Raw genomic sequence first — 23,924 nt, 5'->3', positions numbered from 1 at the left:
TTTTCAGCCCCAGCACTACCACTCTAAAGCTGTTGAAGTAAAATAGTTTTAAGATAATAAAAACTATATTAAAATTTAACAATAGTAATGTTTGAATAATAGCTTAAGAGTAAACAAAATTAATGTATTTTATAAACGTGGTACAAATAAAGTATGGTGGGTATTTTTATTTACCAGCTAAAGTGGCAATAACTTAAACACAGCTTATGTTTACACTTTCTTGCAGCTTTAAAAATTTTTGACACAATTTTTATGGAGGAAGGAATTATTATTTAAAATTTTGCCTATATTAAGTATATATTATAAATGCATAAAATACAATCACATTATATCAATAAAATTATATGGGTACATTATTTCCTCAAGTAAGATGCAAGCTTCTTGAAGAAACAGACTGTTAGAATTATTTGGGGTGTATCTTAGATTGACACCTAGAGGCTGTTCATTTAGCCTGTGCTCTTGTGGAGTATGGCTGTAAATCATTAGTAACTGACAAAGTATATCTTCTGAAATTACAGACTTTATTAGAAGTAAAAGTAAATTCATGGTATATATATTTAGACTGATCACAAGCCCCTACTCTGTCTGTCTGAGACAGAATTCACTGCTAACTGGATACAGGGACTGGCTCTTAGGCAGGAAACTTTTATTGAAGTTACCTGTATAGATGTCTTCTGCAGAGGTGCAGCACCCATGGATGGGCAATTGGAAAAATCACTGAAATGTAGTGGGAGTGATTGACCTTGGCGTTGGAAGAACAAAGCTTTTGAATGGAAAGTTTACTGTAGCTGGTATTGGAAATTATATATGGTTTCAAAACAGTGCCTCCATCTATATGGCATCCTCACAATGCTTGAACCAGTTTTTGGTGATATGACCATCTTTGGGATTCATGTTCAGTTTCTGAATACACATCAACAGAAAGGGGAAGAAAAAGACATTCTGCGTAAGTGACAAAGTCCTACTGAATGTAGGTCAGAAAATTAGGTTTAAACAAAACAGTTTACAACAGAGCATTATTGGGGAAACCAGACATCATGAGACACCTGAAAGGCCCCTGGTATACTTATAATTGTGGCAAAGATCAGCAAGGATTCTAGTTAGGCATTCAGACTCACAGGACCTGAACAGCCCAAACTTAGTATTAGATTCATTTAGGAGGATATTGGACAGGAAACAGCATTCAGCAGAGCATTCCTCTTTCACTGGAGTTTTCATGGCAGCCTAGGTACTGTTCTTCGACCTCTCCCCCAGATGACAACTTGGGTACAAGGAGACAATATCCACATAGTTAGGAGCAGGGATTACCTTGACTTAGAATCTTCATATTGCACAAGAACTGATATCTTTTGTAATAGTTTGATAGGTATAGTTTTCAGGGTCCCTGTAAGGGACATGCTCAGTTACGAGAGTCTCCACAATTAGAGAAGCTCAAGCTGTGGCCTTCCATCAGGCATATAGTCCATTTAGAGTCCTCCCATCCAGATGCAGTTTATAAATCAGGATTTATTTTTACCATAAGCATGTTGCCTGGTGTTTGTTAATCCTTTTCCTATAGTTGGTAAAGTTAATTCAGGAGTAGGAAGAGAGAGTGACATATTGGCCACCTTCAGGGAACAGAATCTTACAGCACAGATGGTAGTAGAGGAGATAACAGTTCATATTTGAGGATCTTAGTAGAGGAGATAACAGTTCATATTTGAGGATCTAGAGTTGATTATGGTATGACTCAGCCCTCTGAGATTAAATGTCCTACTTGCTAGGGCTCTGAATGGGGATAAATAGGTCTCTTTTCTTAGATTAAAAGGGTCCTCAGAATAAACTTGGGGCCCCTGGTCAGAAAATACATCCATTAATTTGCTTCTGGTTTTTACTTGGGCATTTACTCTCCGGTACCTAGGAGACTGATTAACAAAATCATAGAATTGCTGTGGACTCTCTAAAGTAAAATAATTTAAAATGGCCACCTATTTTGGAGATCTGTGTGAAGGATGAGAATTTCTGGAATACTGCATCTGTTATCTAGGTTTTAAGGTTGGAAAATAGGGTAGAAGCAGAGAGGTGGGGCATTTCTAGTCCCTTGAGCTAAAAAGTTTGTAAGGTACAAGCTACCTCTTTCTTAAAGGAGCTTGAGACCCTAGGGTGAGAGACTGAAGAAAGCAAGAGTATCTCTTCCCAGTGTTTAGAACTCAAATGTGTCAACTCAGAGAATAGTAGAAGTGGCAGAAGATAGAGATTACAAATTCAGCCTACTTTCTATATCACTCTTAATCCCTAATGCTGCTTTGTTTGTACTAAGGACAACTGAACATTCTCTGGCACCCCTTACAAGACTCTGGAAGAATTCTGTGGATACTGAGAGCCCATCTGACAGGGCCAGGATGGAAGTAAGAGCTCTGAAGGAGAAGTTAGAAGCTCTCCAATATTTATTTAGGGAAGGAGCCAGGAGATAATTAATATTTAAATACCAATATGCATTCTTTAAGGGTTTATCCTAGGAATGCAATGTCGGTTTAACCATATAACAGAATAAAGGAGAAAAACCATGTAATCATCATAATAGATGCAGAAAGGAGCATTTGAAGAAATTCAGTACTGAGTTTCTCAGCAAAATTTTAATGTAAAGAAATTTCTTCATTTTGATAAATAGCATCTATGGTGAGCTACAACTAACATCATATTTAATGATGAAATACTGAACACTTTTCCTCCAAAGATTGGGATCAAGGCAAGGATGTTTGCTGTCACCACTTTCATTCAATATTGTACTTAGCAAGGACACATGATGCAAGATCAATATAGAAAATTTATATTTTTATATATGAACAACAAACATTTGGAAGATGAAATTAACAAAACAATTTCATTTACAATGGAGGCTAAGAATAACATAGACTACTTAGAAATAAATTTAACAAAAGATGTGGAAAAACCTCTACCCTGAAAACTATATTACTGAAGGTAATTAAAGAAGGTCTTAATAAATAGAGATTCTCTGTTCATAGATTAGAGAACTCAATATTGTAAAGATGTTACTTTTTCCCAAATCTATAGATTCAACTCAGTGCCATTCATAATCATAGCAGGTTTTTTTAAAAAAAAGAAATTGAAAAGCTGATTCTAAAATATAATTGGAAATGCAAAGGAACTGAATAGCCAAAATAATCTTGAAAAAGAACAGAATTGTTAATACTATCTGACATCAAGATTTACTGTAAAGCTGTAATAATCAAGATAGTATGATACTGGCATAGGATAGACAGATCAGTGGAACAAAACAGAAAATCCTAAAATAGACCCAAACTTACCTGGTCAATTAATTTTTAGCAAAGGTGCAGCATAATTCAGTAGAGAAAGGAAAATATTTTCAACAGATGATGCTGAAACACCTAGATGTCCATATGGAAAAAATGAGCCTCAATTCCTACACAGACACAAACATTAATTCAAGGTAGATCATGGACCTAAATGTAAAAGCTAAAGCTATAAAACTTCTGAAAAATAAAAAAATATATTTGTGACCTGAGAGTGGGCACAGGGTTCTTACATTCTTACACAAGACACAGAAAGTAATAACCATGAAAGAAAAACTTGATGAATTAGACTTTATCAAAATTTTAAACACATGGTTATTGAAATAGACCATTAAGAAAATGTATGTGCAAGTTACAGACTAGAAGAAAATATTCATAAAGCATATATCTGACACAGGCTTGTATCCAGAATAGATTTTTTTAATGTCCTACAACTCAATAATAATAAAAGACAACCCTATTTTTTTTTTTTTTTTTGCGGTACGCAGGCCTCCCACCGCTGCGGCCTCTCCCATTGCGGAGCACAGGCTCCGGACGCGCAGGCTCAGCGGCCACGGCTCACGGGCCCAGCCGCTCCGCGGCACGTGGGATCCTCCCGGACCGGGGCACGAACCCGTGTCCCCCGCATCAGCAGGTGGGCTCTCAACCACTGTGCCACCAGGGAAGCCCCCTATTTTTTTTTTTTTTTTGTAAGGGGCAAGGATTCAAACCTGTTGTTCACAAAGAAAGATACACCATTGGCCAGTAAGCATATGAAAATGTTCTCAGTGTCACTTTTCATCAGGGAAGAGCAAATTAAAATAATCATGAAACACAACTCCACACCCACCAGAGTGGTTAAAATTTAAAAGACTGGCAATAAATTCTAAATGTCAGTAAGGATGTGGACCAAATGGAACTCTCATCCATTGTTCATGAAGAGTATAATGGTAAGATCACTTAGGAAGTTTTTTATAACACTAAACGTATACCTACCTTCTAACCCAGCAATTCCACTCCTTGATATTTATCCAAAAGAAATGAAAACATACATACACAAAAAGACTAGTACAAAAATATTCATAATATTTTTATTCATATTTTTATTCATAACATAACATATTTCCAAACTGGAAACAGCTCAGGTGTATGTACAGCAACAGGAGAATGGCTAAGCTGTATTATATTTGTGAATGGAATACTATTCAGCAATAAAAATGAGCTATTGATGCATTCAACGACATGGATATACTGAATGAAAGAGGTTTTATATAAAAGAGTATATACTGTATGATTCCATTTACGTGGTGTTCTGGAAGAGGCAAAACTAATCCTATGTTAAAAACGTTAGAATAGTTATAGCTGGTGGGTTTTGGGATTGACTGAAAAGAGGCATGAGATTCTTTTATTGTGGGGGGGGTGTGATGCAATGTTCTTCCTCTTGGGTCACGTGGGTGTATACATTTTTCAAAATTCATTGAATTGTACAGTTTAATATTTGTGCCTTTCATATATGTGCATAAGTAAAATACTGGAAGGTTAACATAAAAGTTATAATAAATATGTTAGATTAGTAAGAAAATGAATGATTTCAACTTTCTGATTTATTGATCTACTGTGTGGTAGCTAATCTTCAAAGATTGTCCTCCAATGAAACAAGCGTCCCAGTATCCATGCCCTTTTTTATAGTCCCCTCCCTGTCTTCTGGGCTGGCCCTGTAAATCACTTTTAACCAGTAGAATGCAGTGGGGAAGTGACACTTTGTAACTTCTAAAGCTAAGTTATAAAATGCCTTGTAGCTTCTACCTGGGACTCTTCTAGTGCATTCTCTAGGGGATACCAGCTGCCATGTAAAAACTCCATCTACCCCAAGATTGCTATGCTGAGAGGAACCCCAAACTACCCATATGGACAGGCCACTTGAGAGAGAGAGAGAGAGATGCCTGGCCAGCCCCCAGTTGTTCCTGCCTCTCAGCTGAAACACCAAACATGTAAGTGAAGAAGCCATTTTGGACATCCAGCCCAGTTCGAGCTTTGGATGACTTTGTCTCAAGCCACCATCTAACTGCAGTAAACTACTCAGCTGAGTGCATTAACCCATAGAACTGTGAGAGGTAATCATTTGTTTTTAGCCACCAAATTTTAGGTTGGTAGCTTAAACTATAACATTTCTAGAGATAAATGAAATATATTGTAGATAGATACATATATATGCATAGATATGTAGACAGACATAAGATAAACACATAGGTTAAAAACACACAATTGCTAAAATTTAAATATAAGGTATATGTCTTTCTGCCTTTATAAAAATTACAGCAAGTGTTATGACTTTCATTCAGTTCATTCATTCATTTACAATATGACCTGCTAAAGGGATTGAAAATCACATTATTAAACCTGTTAGTTATATCCATAAATCAAATATTTATGGGCTCAAGCCCGTGAGAAAAGTGACATCTTTGGGAACTTGATCTCTATTAAGAAGTTGCAGTGTTACTATCTTAGACCATCTTAAAATGAGATATACCTGTACTGAATCTTATTATACTTTGGAGAGAAGAATGAGGATGCTGCAAGATTTGCAGCTATGTTCTAGCTCTAGGCAGACCCTCCCACACCCTGCCCTTTTAACTCCACTACAGACTTTCTTAAAAGAAAAACCCACGTACTCTTTGTGACACCACTTTCATCCCCCTGTTTTAGTTCAGTGTGATAATCTCTGGTGGTCAATTTCTATCTTCTTTTGCCTTCCTAATGTAAAGAAGAGTCTCAAATTACTTGACCCTGTGCTTCGATTGCCTGCCCCTAATTTAGTTTTCCTTCTTATTCTCACCAGTATGAAGCAAGTCCAGATTGACACACTGTTACGATGACTAAATGCTACACTACCGGTTTATTGCTCAGTTTGAGTAGTGCTAGGGTAGAAATTATTTTGTGCTATTACATAGCATTATTAGCATTTTCCGAAGTGTAAATTTTTGGTGAAACAAGGCTTTAATTAGTCAGAAGTATTATATAAATATGTTGGGCCAGGGAATTTTTTTGGTCAGGGTGGTGTATTACTGGGAAAGCATCCCACTTAAAAAAATTCTGGGAATAAATTTGTGTTGTAAATCTTCTTTTAAATTTTTAATTTTTGTTTTTCTGATTATACATGTAAAACACATTGGCTGCAGGAAATTTGGAAGTAACAGAAAAGTACTTTTTTAAAAGGAGAAATACATAACAAAATTATGTATTTTAAGCTGTGCACCCACATATGCAAATGCCAATTGAATTATTTTCGTAAGTTTCACAGGCACCTGTAGCTTGGTATGGCCAAACTGAGTAGCCCCACTGCAGTGCTAGAACTAATGTCCACACAGTCACCCAAGACACAAACTTGGCATGTATCCTAGATTCCTCTCCTCATCCCCCATGTCAAATTAACCATCAAAGCTTTCTTCTTAATCTACTCTTTAATTAGCAAATATTTACTAAGTGCGTCCCTTCATGGAGCAGTAATGCTAAACTACTCATCTTTTTGCTTCCTATCCTGTTTTTTTCAAGTGCAGCTACCATGTTGCTCCTGGAATGATGTTTCTAAACTATACATTTGATCTTAGAATGGATTCCCAGAGCTTTCAGAGTGAAGTTCACATTCTTTATTTTGGTCACTATAACCTTCATGATAGGACATTTACCAACCACATCTCATTCCATTCCCCATCCCTGGTATCTTAAACCCCCAAACAACTTGCCGTTCCTCAAGTATATCATGTTCTCATTCGGCTCCCTTTCATCGTTGTGAAATGCCCTCCAGTTTCTCCTTTATTTTAATAATAATAATGATGTCTATTTGTCTTATTTTCACTCAATAAATCCTCCTTGAATAAATCCAGGAGGGCTTCCTGACCTCAGACTGAGTTGTATGCCTCTCTTCTAGTTTCACATACCCTACAATACATATCTCAGTCATAACAAATATCATATTTATCATACACTGTATATTGCTTTACTTGTCTGTCCCCAAAAAGTATAATAGGTACTTGAGAAATGTTTCTTATATAGGTAAATGGTATTTCTTTGGAGATCGCTTCTTTTTATGGTTTGGATGGAGATTTATTTGCATACCAAATAAGAGGAGCATTACCTTTTCACTTTGTTAATATGAATGAAAGTTCTAGGAGCAGATATTCTAGGTGTTAAGTAAGGATTTATTTAAGCTATAAATAAATAGGGAAAGCTAGGATAGGAAGGACAACTTGTCATCAGTGAGAAGAATGGAAATAAGAAATTACTTTGGGTTAATTAATGAAGAAATGGCCATTAGTGGGTTTATTTGTTTATTTTTTTATCAGTGGTTTTAGGTATCACCAGAAGCATGGTGAGGGGAAGGAAATACTCTAAACATTCAGAAAAATTACAGTGTAAATAATTTAGTCATGTAATTCAGTCATCTTGATAGTATTTAAATAAATCCCCACATTGTACCTGAAAGTTTATAATGGAACAATAATAATGTTTTGAAAGTAAGAACCAAGTTTAATATTTCTTCAGTATTCCCTCTATTGCTCATTATATAAGGTGCTTAAATAAATTATTTCTAGGGGGCTTCCCTGGTGGCACAGTGGTTGAGAGTCCGCCTGCCGATGCAGGGGACACAGGTTCGTGCCCCGGTCCAGGAAGATCCCACATGCCGCAGAGCGGCTGGGCCCGTGAGCCATGGCCGCTGAGCCTGCGCGTCCAGAGCCTGTTGCTCCGCAACGGGAGAGGCCACAACAGTGAGAGGCCCGCGTACTGCAAAAATAATAATAATAATAATAATTAAATAAATAAATAATTTCTACTCTCATTGAGGTTACATCTAAGAATATTAAATAACTAAAATGTGTAAAGAGAACTACAAATCTTTGAACATTATTTTAAAATATTTTAGCCTCATAATTACACATCTGGGAATACAGTGCAAATAAATGATACTAATATACATGATAAAATGTGAATATTAATAATAATACCTCAGGATGTTTATGAGAATTAACATATGCAGAGCCCTTTCCACTGCTTAATAAATGTTAACTGTTATTAATATTTCTTTTTTCATATTTTTGAAGTTAAAAATAAACCATCTGCAAATTTAAAAATATACAAAACTAGTAATGAATTTAAAAAATCAGTCATGCATTGGTAATCACATAGGATAGATTCTCTCCATTATACTTCCCTGAAAATTACAAAGTTACAGTGACTACTAGTCAGGAGTAAAAGATCTAATTCAAGAATAAACTCTGCCTACTGAGGAATTTGCTAGGTTAGTTTGAGTCAGAAGGGGATTTAAACTATTGGCAGGATAAAATGGAAGAAGATACTTTATAAAGGTTGACTAACTCTTATTATTCACATTCAGATTAAGAGTTCAGTTGGTATTGTGTTTACTCTTTATTTTCTATGATGTACTTTATCTCAAGCATTTTTATTCATGCAAAATATATTTCTCATTCAGACAAGGGAAATGAATGTCAGTTTTTCATATGTATTTGGCTCAAAGATCTATACGACAATACACATTTCTGACCACCTAATATTCTAGTAGTCATTTATTGTCTGTTTCTGTATTAATTTCTATCTTTATCGATGGTAAATTCCATGAGGACAATACTATGTTTTTTTCATCCTTATGTTCCAAGCATGGTATTTGGCACAGGGTGATAAACAAGTATTTGTTCAACAACAAATGAATGGATGAAGGCAACCTTATTACAACTGTGTATTTTATTATTTGGTTCACATAAAATTTAGAATGTGTACTTAGATTTACAGTGTTAAAAAACAGCATTTTAATGCTGAATTCACAACTATTGTCTATTTCTAACCATTTTCTTTATTTCCCACTGAATGATCTGGATCTATTTGGTTTGTCCTAATGCCTAAGTTATTCCCAGGTTTTAAGTTTGGAAACGGCGAGGATTAACTAGAATACTCTAGTAGGTTCTTATTATTTTATTCCAAGCTAATTTTCACCCAGTAAATCATAATATCACATATTCGGAGTTGTCCACAATATGACTCATTTTTTAAAATTCTGTTTATGCACAAAATGAATTTTTATTTTAAGGTTTTTCTACCTGTTCCTGTCTTTTTTATTCTCTTACTGGCTAAATTATAAGATATCCTAAAGCAAACACTCAAGAGTTCCCTTAAAAGAACAAATTCCCTAGAAAGCAGGAGTGGAAAATAGCTATTGCCTGCTTTTCTTATTTTGTGCTGATTTTTAAAATTCTAGAATATGAACAAGTGTTATTATGTTCATGTTTCATGTAGATATATTCTTAAAATTTATAGTTTAAATTTAGAATATTACAAAACAAATAGCACATATTTTCTATTGTATTAGATGATATTTCTTATTGTTTTTAATGCATGCATTTAAAGCCCTATTTTACAAATGCAGAATGTGAAAGCCAATGTCAACTTCTCAGGTTATTATCTTTGTTTTGTGTTTGTTAACATAGTTGTTATAGTACTAATATAAATTTTAATTTTTAAAATGTTTTCTATTTTAAAATATAAGTACAGCATAACCTTCAGTTAAATACATCTGTTATAGTTCATCAAAAATAACATCCTCTGAATGTATTCTCTTGATTAACCAAACATCCCCTCTCTTTGTCTTTTTGAGTAACAGCATGCTTCTGTGGCTCTTTAATTAAATGACCTTACCTTACATTTGTCTCGACTGGCTTCTGTTTACAGAAATTGTAAACCAATTGAATGCTCTGAGCAGCTTAGATGAAGATCAAGATGACTGCATAAAGCAAGCAAATATGCCTTCAGCTAAATCAGCCAGTTCCTCTGAAGGTCTAAGAGCTTTCTTCCTTTCTTTCTGCTTCTGATTGCTTGAATTTACTGTGACCTGCTACCTCTTGACTTCTGTCTGTACTTAGCTCTCAGTTTTGTCTTTGTGCTTTTCCTTTAATAAATTTTCTTTGGTAATTTGTAGTGCACCAACAGGCAACAACATAACAGAACTTATCATCTTTAGCAAAGCCTGTATCAGGATCCTTGATAGGCAGTGATTTTAAAACATCTTATAATAACTGGTCGTATAACATGACAGAATTTCTTTAGTTAGCTTATATATTGTAACAACATTGTTTTAGAAATATTTGCTTATATTAAATCAATTTGAATTATTCATATTTAGAAGTGAAGGATGTTTTTTTCTCAAAATCTATGTTAGTACTTTTTTATTGGATCAAATTAGATTGAGCTAAAAGTTTCTCTAGTTCATTATCTGATATTTTCCAATTCATGTGTTTGTTTTCTTTTATTTGAATATGTTGGTATGCTACAAAATACTTGAATGGCATTCTGTCATTGGTAAAATGCTATATCTTATTATTTGCAGGTATTATTAGTATGAATTTTTACAATTTGAGATATTTCATGAATGAGTGATAATTATGCTTAACTGTAACCACAGTGAACTGACACGTATGTTTGTTTTCAGAGCTTATCAACAAACTTAACTTTTTGGATGAAGCAGAAAAGGACTTGGCCACTGTGAATTTAAATCCATTTGGTGATCCTGATGTAGCAGAATTAAATCCATTTGGAGATCCTGACTCAGAAGGTAGCAAGTTTTTTTCTTTACTTTTAAAGTCTTTGTGTATTGTTAAGTTCTCTTGAACTGTAAAGGCAGGAAGAGATTTTGTTTTTAAAGACTTGTACATTTTATTTATAATGACAATATTATTTGTTCAATACCAATTGCAGTTGATCAGCAATTCTGGGTAGCTTCCATTGAATTGTTTTTAAAGAAAAAGAGAAGCCTTACATAGACATTTACTTGGGGCTTATATTTTAATTCTTTGTTAGTTTGGTCAAATAGTAAAGCTCTAATGTTAGAGATAACAGTATTTTATCTAGCTGGCATGCAGTAAAGTCTCATTAGTTTGGCCTACCAAGTAAGGTCAGGTTGTGGGACATACCCATATTAAGGTGGTGGAGGTAGCCTTTTCTCTATATACAGCTTCTTGGCCCTCACACCTCAGTGTGATGAGCCCCTCCACTCCCAACTGCCTGTCTCTGGCTGAGAATTACTCTTAGTAACGAAAGTAAATTGTGCACGTGAATGTCACAGAACAGAAAGAAGATTGAGGACCACTCCTGTCATATATACAACATGTAAGAAATAAAACCATGTATTTTTTTGTGAGTCATTTTTCTTATCAAGTAGTTTCAAACTATTAAAGCTTAGAAAAGAGCTGTTGAAGAAGACCTCTGTTTAATTAAACTCTGTTTGCTCAAAGTAAATGCAAGAATGATTAACCCCTGTTTACATCTTTTAGACTGCTCTTATGAAATCTTCATGAGCTTTAAAGAATTTTGCTACTGCCTGTCATGGTGAAAAGTGAGGTTTCAACTTAAGGATTCACTCTATTTGTGCAGTATCATTTCATAATCCACTTCTGAAAGTAATGGAAGGAGAAGAACTTCCATTACTTTCTCCCTTCTTACCAAATTCTAAATTATTAAGTTTAGATTAATGAGATTTTATTTTGTTTGTGACCTATATTTTATTTTTTTTAAATTATTTTATTTATTTATTTTTGGCTGCATTGGGTCTTCATTGCTGTGCGTGGGCTTTCTCTAGTTTCAGCGAGCAGGGGTTACTCTTTGTTGCAGTGCATGGGCTTCTCATTTCGGTGGCTTCCCTTGTTGCGGAGCATGGGCTATAGGCGCACGGGCTCAGTAGTTGTGGTGCACAGGCTCAGTAGTTGTGGTGCGTGGGCTTAGTTGCTCTGCAGCATGTGGGATCTTCCTGGACCAGGGGTCGAACCCATGTCCCCTGCATTGGCAGGCAGATTCTTAACCACTGCTCCACCAGGGAAGCCCGGTGACTTATTTTATTTTAACATATTTTAAATCTTAACAGTTACAGTACATTTTAGAAGTAATCTGGTTCAGCTGCCTCTTTTCATAGATTAAGGAGCTGAGGCCCAGAGGAATTAAGTGATTTGAAGAAGAACTTTAGGTAAATGGAGGTGGAGTTGGAGCTAAGGTTGCTAATCAAGTGTCTTCTTTTGACCACAAAGCTTCTCAATTGCATACTAAATACATCTGAGTACACTGAGTTAAAAAAAAATTACCAAAATATTTTGAGATATGAGTATTTGAGCTTTTCATTTCAAAATCAAATTAGTAATTTTAAAAAATATATGTGTATCTTTTCTGAGGTATAGAAAGGAGTAGCAGATAACATATATATTGTATTTCTATTTTGGAGAGGTTAAGCAAGGTTAGGCAACCTGATTGAGAAACTTTAATCATGCCTATAGAGCTAAGAAAAAACTTGACAACCAGTATTCTCTTTAAATATATAGTTCTTGGAGACTTTAGAATAAGTATTTTCTATTAGAAGAACACTCATTTTTCTAGAAATAATTTATTAATTTTTATTGATTAAAAACATGCATCCTCAAGTAACAAAAGTAGTTAAGAAAGAAAAAAATGTGTTACAGTTGTTTAGATGGTTTTTGTTTTTGTTTGCTTTTACAATTTCAGTTCTCCTCTTAGTTAGATTCATGACATTCTGTGCTTCAGTGACCCGTTTAGAAAGTTACTAAATGTATTTGTTAGCTTTTATATGAAATAGTCTCATCTTAAACTCTCCTTTGTTGCTATTCTGTCATCTTCAAATCTTGCTCTATAGTTTGAATACTTTCTTGCTTTTGCTTTTGTAACTGATGAAATTGCTTGGATCAATTTTTGTAATCCTCTACCTGAAAGTAAAAATAAAAATCTTATTTCCATTGACAGGTTTTATCAATTTCTTAAGCATTTGAGACTTGGTATTTGTTAATAAAAAAATTGAATAGGTAAAAACTCTGTAGTCTCTTCTCCTACAGAGAAAAGATAATGCTTCATTTAGATTATTATAAAGATTATAGTGGTGTTTAAGTGTTATCCTGGTCTGACAAAAGATACAGTTACTGAGTCTCTTCTCTAGCATAGGCTGTATTTAAATTCATTTCAGTGTTGATTTATTATGATGTTATGAATTCTCTTTCATACTTTATAATTGCGTCACCATGGTGTACAGAATTTCAATTCAGAGTTATTTTGTTTTATTTATTTTTTCAATATAAAGACAACATAAGTTTTCTGGGCTAATGTCTAAAGTATAAGTAAAAGTAGTTTGATTCTAAAATATAAAAATCATAAATATATGTCACTCAAGAGATTTTTCTAATAATTGGATTAAACTGTTTGAAATGTCACTTATAAAACAGTTATTTTTCTTGAAGGTTTTAAAACTGATTTTCTGCCTTCTTCTCCTAGAGTATTTTGTTAGAGTTGCTTGGCATAATTAAAATTACTTTTGAACTGTTCTGTGATTATTGGCTTTTTGAAACTTTTTTCCAATTTGGTTACATACTTATATTAGTAAAATACAAATTTTAAACAGTTTTATTATACATTCCAGTTTTTTTTTTGTTGTTGTTGGTTTTTTTTTGGCCTCTCCACATGGCTTAGGGATCTTAGTTCCCTGACTAGGGATTGAACCCGGGCCCACAGCAGTGAAAGCACAGAGTCCTAACCGCTGGACCACCATGGAACTCTGCCTTGTTTTTGTTTCAAAATATTAATAAACATAAAAGTAAAAGAAAAAGGCTGGCACTAAGCACTCCATAAGTATTGTCGGAGGACATGACACTGTTGTAGTGCTTTTTGTGCTGTAAAGTCAGAGTTTTATTTTTAAGAGTTCCTTTGTTTTCAAATTGAAATTTGAAATTTCAATTAGAATTTAGTGGAACACATCTGTCTGCTTCTCAGTATGATTTTAATGTGGCTCTTTCAACTTCAGAATTCTTGTTATTCCTTTACGTTATTAAATAAGGTATTGATTGGGTATGAATTATGTTGAAAAGCCCATTAAAAGCTCTAAAGATTTAAGGACTTGTAGTGTACAGAAACCTGCTCTTTGAAGACTTTACAAAAGCAAATTCAGTGTAAATGGTGTATTTTTTATATATCCAGAATGAATTTTCAGATTCCTAAGTGGTCTCTGCTTGTGTAACTACCAAAGACTATTCCAAAATTTAATCCATTTTATGTTCTTTTAAAAACAGAAATTTAAATATCAGTTTGAGACGTCAAGCTAGTATAGTGAAATAAATTAAGCAATAATAGGATATTGTACCTCTAAGAAGGTTAAAATTTCCAAAATTGGTATACCATAATGCCAACATTAATAGAGATTCCAAGGGCATTAACAATTCAAAGATGCTATTTTGAAGAGCACTATTCCTGGAGAAGTAGACAAAGATCTTAGATATCACATCTTCTGGACTTAGCCCCTCTAAAACTTTTTTTTTTGACAATTTTATGTTTGGGTTTTTTTTTTAAACATCTTTATTGGAGTATAATTACTTTACAATGGTATGTTAGTTTCTGCTTTATAACAAAGTGGATCAGCTATACATATACATATATCCTCATATCTCCTCCCTCTTGCATCTCCCTCCCACCCTCCCTATCCCACCCCTCTAGGTGGTCACAAAGCACCGAGCTGATCTCCCTGTGCTATGCAGCTGCTTCCCACTAGCTATCTATTTTACATTTGGTAGTATGTATAAGTCCATGCCACTCTCTCACTTCATCCCAGCTTACCCTTCCCCCTCCCTGTGTCCTCAAGTCCATTCTCTGTGTCTGCATCTTTATTTCTGTCCTGTCCTAGGTTCTTCAGAACCTTATTTTTTTTTTTTTTTTAGATTCCATATATATGTGTTAGCATATAGTATTTGTTTTTCTCTTTCTGACTTACTTCACTCTGTATGACAGATTCTAGGTCCATCCACCTCACTACAAATAACTCAATTTCATAAAACGTGTTATTGATCTGCACTCTTTCAACCCCATAGAGTTTATTAATTCAAGATTGAGTATTTTTGAGAACACTAAATATATAAGAAAATATCAGATAGTATTAATTTGATTTAATTCATCTTTTGCTATTGTTTTATAGAACAAATCACTGAAACAGTTTCACCTAAAAAACCAGAAGAATCCTTTTATAATAACAGCTATAATCCCTTTAAAGAGGTACAGACTCCACAGTATTTGAACCCATTTGATGAGCCAGAAGCCTTTGTAACTATAAAGGATTCTCCTCCCCAGTCTACAAAAAGAAAAAATATAAGACCGGTGGACATGAGCAAGTATCTCTATGCTGATAGTTCTAAAGCTGAAGAAGAGGAGTTGGATGAGTAAGTACACTTCATTTTGCTCTCATCATATTTTAACTAAAGAGATCTTTCTGTAATATACCTTTAGATGGGTAAAAAGAGGTCTGTCCCTATGTTAATATATAGTTTACATGTTAGTATCTATCTCATCCCCCATCCAAATTTTTACAGTCTTGACCCTCACTCTCCCACCCTCTTCCATATGATTACGTGTGCACCCTAAACTAACAAATGAAGGAAACACGTTCCTGGAATCTCTGGTTAGAATTCCAGTTATGTCTTCCCACAGCAACCATGTTATAAATGGTACTTAGGTGTTTTTAATCGATTACTGAAGGCATTACACTTCAGTTATGTTATGGGTCTATTGTGGGAACCAAATAATCGTTTATGATATTGATTTGATGAGAAGATTTATTCAAATGCCAAACAATGAGATCATGACATTTATAAATTAGGAATTATCTGCATTTGAGCATTTGAGTCATTATTCTTACCCAAATGAGAGGTTTATTGACCACAAGCTTAGTATATTAATAGTCAGTGTGATTAGGGTTTCTGTTTTATTCAAATCTAGATTGGGGATAGGAGGAAGGTATGTTCACATTGTATTCTGGAGTTGCACATTGCAACCCATGTAGCCGCAGACTGTGGCCCTAAGTATGTTTAAAAAGCAACAGTAAAACTTCCAGCCATGCTGGAGTAGCATAGACTAGATACAGCTTTTGTCTTACACAAGTAAAAAACCGAATAAAATGTATGAAACAACAGTTTTCAAACATTGGACACAAATAGCACAGGATCCCTGAGAGAAAAGAAACGAAGAATGTGAGCCCTACATTTGTCCAAGCTTTATTTATGGGAGAGAATTTCCAACCGCAATTCAGGGAGAGAGAACCCAAACACCCCAGAATCTCCCTGCATTGAGGAGGCAGACTTTGGACTTTGGAGGTACTGAGTGGCTAGAACTTGTGGGCAGAGTCTCAGAGAGGAACAGCCTACTCATAAAGAGTTTCAGAGATCTGTAGAAAGTTTCTCTTGAGTCTTTAGCTGAGTACTGATCAGAGTACGCATATGAGGAAGTTATTGAGGACAAACAATTAGACAGAACAATCCCTGGAGTTCACCCAGGATTAAGAATAGTTTGGGTTTCCACCAGCCAGAGAGGAAAGACTTCCTAACACATGGGACATCAAGTTGAGTCCTCAGAAGGGTATTGTGCCAGTAGTGGGGGAACAGCCCGAGACTAAAGGCTGTTCTGGGCCTTCCCAGCAAAGATTAAAAGCAGAGCTCAAAAGAACCAAAATGGTTGCACGTAACTATCCCACACAAAGCCCCAAAATACTAAAAGGAATACCAAAAAATTAAGCATCCAAAACATAAAATTCACAATATCTGACAGCCAATCAGAAATTTATCAGGCATGTAAAGAAGCAGGAAGATCTGACTAATAATGAGGAGGAAACTCAGTCCTTAGATAGGAATGCAGAAATGGTACAGATGATGGAATTAATAGACAAGTGTGGTAATTTAACTATTATATAAATATACTCCAGATATTTAAGAAAGTCGAAGAAAGCATGAGCATGCAAGACAAAAAAAAAGTCCAAATTCAGTTTATAAAGATGAAATATACAGAATCTGATGAAAAATACACTGGATGGGATTAACGTTAGATACTGCAGAAGGAAGTATTAGTGACCCTAAAGACTTTGCAATAGAAACTCCAGATTAAAACATAAAGCCGGCGGGGGGGGCTTCCCTGGTGATGCAGTGGTTGGGAATCTGCCTGCCAATGCAGGGGACACGGTTTGACCCCTGGTCTGGAAAGATCCCACGTGCCTCAGTGCAACTGAGCCCGTGTGCCACAGCTACTGAGCCTGCGCTCTAGAGCCCTCAAGCCACAACTACTGAGCCCACACGCCTAGAGCCATGCTCGCAACAGGAGAAGCCACCGCAATGAGAAGGCCACGCACCGCAACAAAGGATAGCCCCCGCTCGCTGCAACTAAAAGAAAGCCTGTGCGCAGCAACAAGGACCCAACACAGCCAAAAATAAATAAATAAATTTATTTTTTAAAAAAAGACATAAAGGGGAAAAAAATGAACAGAGGATCAGTGGGACAACTTCAAGCAATCTAAAGTAAGTGTAACTGGAATTCCAAAAGGAGAGGAAAGAAGAAGACGGAACAGAAAAAATATTTGAGGAAATAATGGCTAAAAGTTTCAGCAATTAACAAAATATATAAACCTACAGGTCTAAGAAGCTGAATGAACCCCGAAATGAACCACAAGAATGATGAAGAAAACTACTGCCAGGCTTCTCAACAAAAACAATTCAAGTCAGAAGATAGTGGGGTGGTATATAAGTACTGAAAGAAAAAAACATGCCAACACAAATTTTTATTTCCAGCCAAAAAAAAAAAAAAAAGTCTAAGTAATGGACATTTCCAGACATGCACGAACTGAGATAATTCATACTTATCAGACTTGCTTTGCAAAAAATATTACAAAGAAGTCCTTCAGGCAGGAGAAAAATGACACTACTTGGAAATTTGGATCTGCACAAAGGAATGAAGAGCACAGGAAATGGCAAATAAATAGTATATATAAAATACATGTCTTATTTTTAAAAATCTCTTTAAAAGATAATTGACTTTAAAGTTTAAATAATAATATATTCTGGGTTTGGGAACGGGTAGAAGTAAAACATATGACAGTAGTCATACAAAGGCTGAGCGTGGGGAAATTGAAAAATACTATTTTAAGCTTCTTATACATGTTATTTGAGGATATACAATATTATCTTTTTTTCACAGATGACATAATTATTTATGTAGAAAATCATAAGGAATCTCTAAAAAGTCTACTAGAACTAAAAAGTAAATTTAGCAAGGTTACAGGATACAAGATCAGTATACAAATTCAGATGTATTTCTCAATGGTAACAATTAACTATCAGAAATAGAAAACTCTAAAATACCATATACAAAAGCATCCAAAAAACAAACAGACCAAAACTCAAGCATAAATTTGAACAAAGATGTGCAATGCAATACCTGTATGCTGAAAACAGCAAAAGGTCGCTGAAAGAAAACAATGGAAAGAAATATTACGGCCATGGATTCAAATTGATCTGTAGATTCAGTGCTATCCCAATCAAAATTCTGGAGTATTTTTTTGGTAATAATTGATAAAGCTAATTCTAAAATGTATATAGAAATACAATGGACCTAGAATAGCCAAAAACATTTTGAAACAAAGTTTCAAAACAAAGAACAAAGTTGGAGGACTTATGCTCTCCAGTTTCAAGACTCATTAACCAAGACATCATGGAATTGGCTTAAAGTAAACATATAGTTAAATGAAAGAGAATATGAAAATCTAGAAGTAGATCCACACATATATTGCTAATTGATTTTTGACAAAAGTAGCACAGGAAGTCAGGCAAGGATAATCTTTACAACAAATGGTGCCAGAACAACTAAAGGTCTATATCCCCCCACCCCTCCAGAAAAGAACTACAGTCCTTACCTCATAACAAATGCAAAAGTTAGCTAAAAATAGATCATACACCTAAAAGTGAAAACTAAAACCCTGGAACTTTTAGAAGGAAGCATAGGAGAAAAATCTTAGTGAACTTGGGGTAGGCAAAAATTTCTTGAACAGAATGCAAAAAACAGAGTCAAAGGAAAAAAATTATAATTTGGACTTCTTCAAAATTAAACCTTTTTCTCTTTAAAAAACACTTATGAAAATGAAAAGGCATGCCACAGTTTGGCTAAAATTCTTTGCAAAACACCTATCTGGCAAGACTTCTTTCTTTTTTTTTTTTTTTTTTTTTTTTGCGGTACGCGGGCCTCTCACTGTTGTGGCCTCTCCCGTTATGAAGCACAGGCTCCAGACGCACAGGCTCAGCGGCCATGGCTCACAGGCCCAGCCGCTCCGCGGCATAAACCTGCATCCCCTGCATCGGCAGGCGGACTCTCAACCACTGAGCCACCAGGGAAGCCCTCTGGCAAGACTTCTATCAAGAATATGTAAAGAACTCTTAACTCAATAATGACAAACTATCTTTTTTAAAGAGGGAAAAGATTTGAACAGACATTTCACAAAAGAAGATGTAAGAATGGCCATTGTGTACACAAAAAGGTGCCCAACATCTTAGTCATCAAGGAAATGCAAATTAAAACCATATAAGATATCACTACACACCAACTTGAATTGCTAAAATTTACGACTTACTAACCAAATACTGTCAGGGACATGGAGCCACTGGTACTCTCAGAACTCTCAAAGTTCTAAATGGTGAACTATTTTAGAAAACAATTCGGCAGTTTCTTAAAATGTTAAACATATATACCTGTCGACCTAGCCGTTCTAATTCTAGGTATTTACCCAAGAGAAATCAAAGTGCATGTCCACAAAAAGATTCGTGCATGAATATTCTAACAGCTTTATTTATCATAATAGCAAGGTATGGGAATAACCCCAGTGTCCATCAATAGGAAAACAGATAAGCAAATTGTGGTATATACATACAGTGGAATACTACTCAGTAATAAAAAACAAACTATGGATACATATAACTGCATGGATCGATCTAAAAATTATTATGCTGAGTGAAAGAAGCCAGACCAAAAAAGAGCATATACTGTATGCTATCCTTTATCTAAAACTCTAGAAAATACAATCTGTTTCGAGAGAAGGCAGATGCATAGTTGCCTGAGATTGGAGGTGGAGGGAGATATGGATTAAAAGGGATACAAGGAAACTTTTGGAGAACTGGAAATGTTTGTAGTCTTGATCGTACTGATGGTTTCACACTTGTATACATATGTAGAAAACTCATCAAGTTATACTTTTTAAATATGTGCCATTTACTGTATTATATGTACATAAAGCTGTTAAAAAAAAAAAAAGAAAGAAAACCACAGCAATGTTTAAGTTTATTAACAGAAATACTGTGTCACATGAGTGATTCCCAGCCTGGAATTCTTGGGCTTTTAGGTCTGTTTGTTGAAAATAATTGATGTGTAACAGGGGAGATCTACAGAATATTTAACATTTTTTAAAAGCTAAATAATAATTATATGTTTACTTGCAGTGAGGCTATATGGACCTTTGCTTTCCTTGGAAATACTGAATTTTATCATATTAACATTATTTAGATCTTGGGGAAAATAGTTATTTCTTTCAAAATATGGAATGTATGGGTTGAGAGGGGAATAATAAAAAAGGCTCCTTTGATGTATGAAAGTTGGGAACAGTTGCTTTGTGTGAAGGGAGAAATGTCCTCCCTCTCCTGTGCATTGGTCAACTCCCATTTTGAGCAGTATTTTACTTCTAGGTACTGCACTTTAAAAGGGGGATTGATGATTCAGAGCGTTAACAGTAGAGCAACAGAGTCATTAAAATGTCCAGAAACCACATCAAATGAGCAGTGATTGAGGGCATAGGTACTATTTGACTTAGAAAAGAGATGGTTTAAGGGAACTATAATAACCAAGTTCAAATATTTGAAAGACTTGTTTGAAAGGATGAGGTAGTTGACTTGGTTTCTGCTGCTCTGGAACTGCATTTTTCAACCTTTCCTCATTTTACAACACATGGCTAATTACTCTCACATGTGCTACATGCTTCCATGGGCATGGCTAGGTTTTGATAAAACCTAAAAATGTTCTAACCTCCTGTAAGTATGGGAATTACATCATAACAATCATCTGATTCCAAACCCAGGTTGAGATCTCAATACTAATTAATAACTATACAGGGGTTGAAAAAGTTTGCTCTACTCTTGCTAAAGTTGTTATATTTGTTTTCTTTTTTTTTGAATTTTTTTTTTTTTTTATACAGCAGGTTCTTATTAGTCATCCATTTTATACACATCAGTGTGTACATGTCAATCCCAATCGCCCAATTCATCACACCACCACCACCACCACCCCCGCCACTTTCCCCCCTTGGAGCCCATACATCTGTTCTCTACATGTGTCTCAATTTCTGCCCTGCAAACCGGTTCATCTGTACCATTTTTCTAGGTTCCACATACATGCGTTAATATACGATATTTGTTTTTCTCTTTCTGACTTCACGCTGTATGACAGTCTGTAGATCCATCCACGTATATTTGTTTTCTTTGAAATAGCTAATGTGTGATCAAAATAAAATTTCTCATGGGTGGTGTAGGTGCTGAGTAATAGCCACACACCTAGAGTATTTGAATGTAAATGCAAACTTTAAATACAAGCATTCAGTCATTCCAAAATGCATGAATATTACACAACATACACACACCCTTCTCTCTCCTATTAACAAATTAAAGAGACATCCAGTGTTTGCTTAAACTTTTAAAATGCCTTAATAAAAACTAAAATCAGAATGACTAGGTGTTTCCTTTTGACCATTCTTTTTTCTACATGAAAGTCATAGCCTTTACAAAGTTTCCCATGAATAAAGAGCATTCTAAACTGCTCAATCATCTGAGGTTACCAGAGGTAGTCTATAAACACTCAGCTTTTTTGAAGGAACACATCCATAAATTCTAAAGATTGCTCATCAGCTAATGTCCAGGAAGAACTCTGTGTTACTTACTTGGTATTTCTCATCTTGTTCTCCAAAAGTTTGTAGGTCCAACTTAAGTAGCAGAAATCTCCCATAATTTGTTCTTAACTTCAGTAATAAACTTATGACCTTTCATCAAGTGAAAAGCCTATATGACTCATCTTCCATTACCAAACTCTTCCTGGATCCTCTAACATAAAACTCTCACAAATAAATAGTGCTGTGTTCTTTGATGTTCTAAAACAACCTTCAGAAACTCAGCATTATCCATCAGCCCCGAGGAGAAAGTGTACACCCTTCAGGGCTTTTAGCACGTGTCCTTTACACTTAGCAGCTGTATGGGTTGCTCAGTTTTCTCGTGTTTGGGGGTTAGTTCAGCCATTCTGGTTATGTAGCAAAAGTGAAAACTGATAGGGCAGTAATATTTTTCAAAACATTTATGAAGTGACTTTTGAGGTCCAGCGTGAAATCATTTCTAGTATGGTTGTGTGTCAGTTTCCCAAGGGAAATTGTCGTTGAAGTTTATTCAGGGAAGCTACACACTCATTTTAATACATTTGAATTGTGTTTTCAAAGAAAAATAAGTTTTCAAATTGAGAGGAAAAGAATACAGATTTTGTTCCACCCTTGCTTCACTACGTTTGTGAGTACTGTTTCTAATCAACTTTAATTTTTCTTTCTGTAATTCTTTTTCTTGGATTAATTATATTTTTAAACAATGAATAATGTCATTTAAAGTTATTCTGTCCAGTTTTCCACATAACATAACTGATGAGTGTTTAGTTCACAGTGAGTTAATGATATAACTAATTTATTACTCAAGTGTACAGTATAAGAATAAAAATAATTATTGTTTATTCAGAGTGATGTAAGAAGCCTTGAAACAGATTATTCAGATCATAGATGATAACAGAATGTGGAAGTTATGCTAATTCTTTAAATAACTTTTTTCTTACTGTTTAAGTATTTTTTAATGTATTTATCAGAAATTATATAATTCTTCTCATTACAGAGAAGGGAGTACTGTTCATAATCACATATATGTACTATTCCTATTTACTCTTTTTAAAATAGCACTTTTTAAATTGAGATATACGTCACATAACATAAAATGCCACACTGTGAAGTGTACACTTCAGTGGTTTTTAGTTTGTTCACTGTGTCGTGCAACCATTATCACTCTCTAATTTCAGAACATTTTTGTCACCCCAAAAAGAAATCCCATATATATTAGTAGTTAGTTCCAATTAATCCTTTTCCCCATCTCCTGAAAACTCCTAATTTACCTTCTCTCTATATGGATTTGACTGTTTTGGATATTTCATATACATGGAAGTATATCCAGTTCACTCTTAGAGAGTAGGAAATTAAGTTTTAGTTAGAAATCTCTGATCTAGATGGAGGATCATTTAAAGCCCTTGTAAGTAGAGGCTTCTTGTCCTTATTATGATTTAGTACCTAACCAGTGGTGCCTAGAACACTGTTGTCTCAGAGGTGGCTTGCAGGCCTGCAGAGATACTGATTCCCCTAGTATTCTTGGCGGTCAGGCATGGTCTGGGGCAGCTGGAGTCCTTGGTACCTTCAATTTCCAGCAGTTTCCTATGTTCACTCTAGCATAGCATACAAATTTCATTTTTACTACATGTCATACTGTAAAATGGATTGAGAAACACAGCTCTAATTGTTTCAAGAAAATGTCCATTTTGTTATGTTTCTAGTATTTATTATGAGCCTCAGGAACCAACTTTGGAAATTAGTTTATCTGAACTTTTCTACTTGCATTTACCTTCAATATATAAAGAATACCAATATTCAGGTGGTTAGAGGGAGGC

General features: G+C 34.9%; 1 protein-coding gene across 12 annotated transcripts in view; it reads left to right on the top strand.

The window, feature by feature from the left end:
- EHBP1 (EH domain binding protein 1) overlaps nt 1-23,924 on the top strand; it is a 494,124-nt gene that overhangs the window by 291,968 nt on the left and 178,232 nt on the right. For 6 of the 12 annotated variants that reach the window (XM_049696094.1, XM_049696099.1, XM_033407276.2 and 3 more), the window contains 3 exons: nt 10,032-10,136; nt 10,789-10,911; nt 15,310-15,550. In XM_049696094.1, coding sequence (XP_049552051.1) covers nt 10,032-10,136; nt 10,789-10,911; nt 15,310-15,550 — 469 coding nt within the window. The remainder of the gene's footprint in view (nt 1-10,031; nt 10,137-10,788; nt 10,912-15,309; nt 15,551-23,924) is intronic. The other 6 variants (XM_049696098.1, XM_049696097.1, XM_049696095.1 and 3 more) reach the window with 1 other exon arrangement.

The sequence above is a fragment of the Orcinus orca genome, chromosome 13 (assembly GCF_937001465.1).
Source record: "Orcinus orca chromosome 13, mOrcOrc1.1, whole genome shotgun sequence".
Taxonomy (NCBI): Eukaryota; Metazoa; Chordata; class Mammalia; order Artiodactyla; family Delphinidae; genus Orcinus; species Orcinus orca.
The sequence above is the reverse complement of the archived record's forward strand: the minus strand, read 5'-3'. Positions and strand labels throughout refer to the sequence as shown.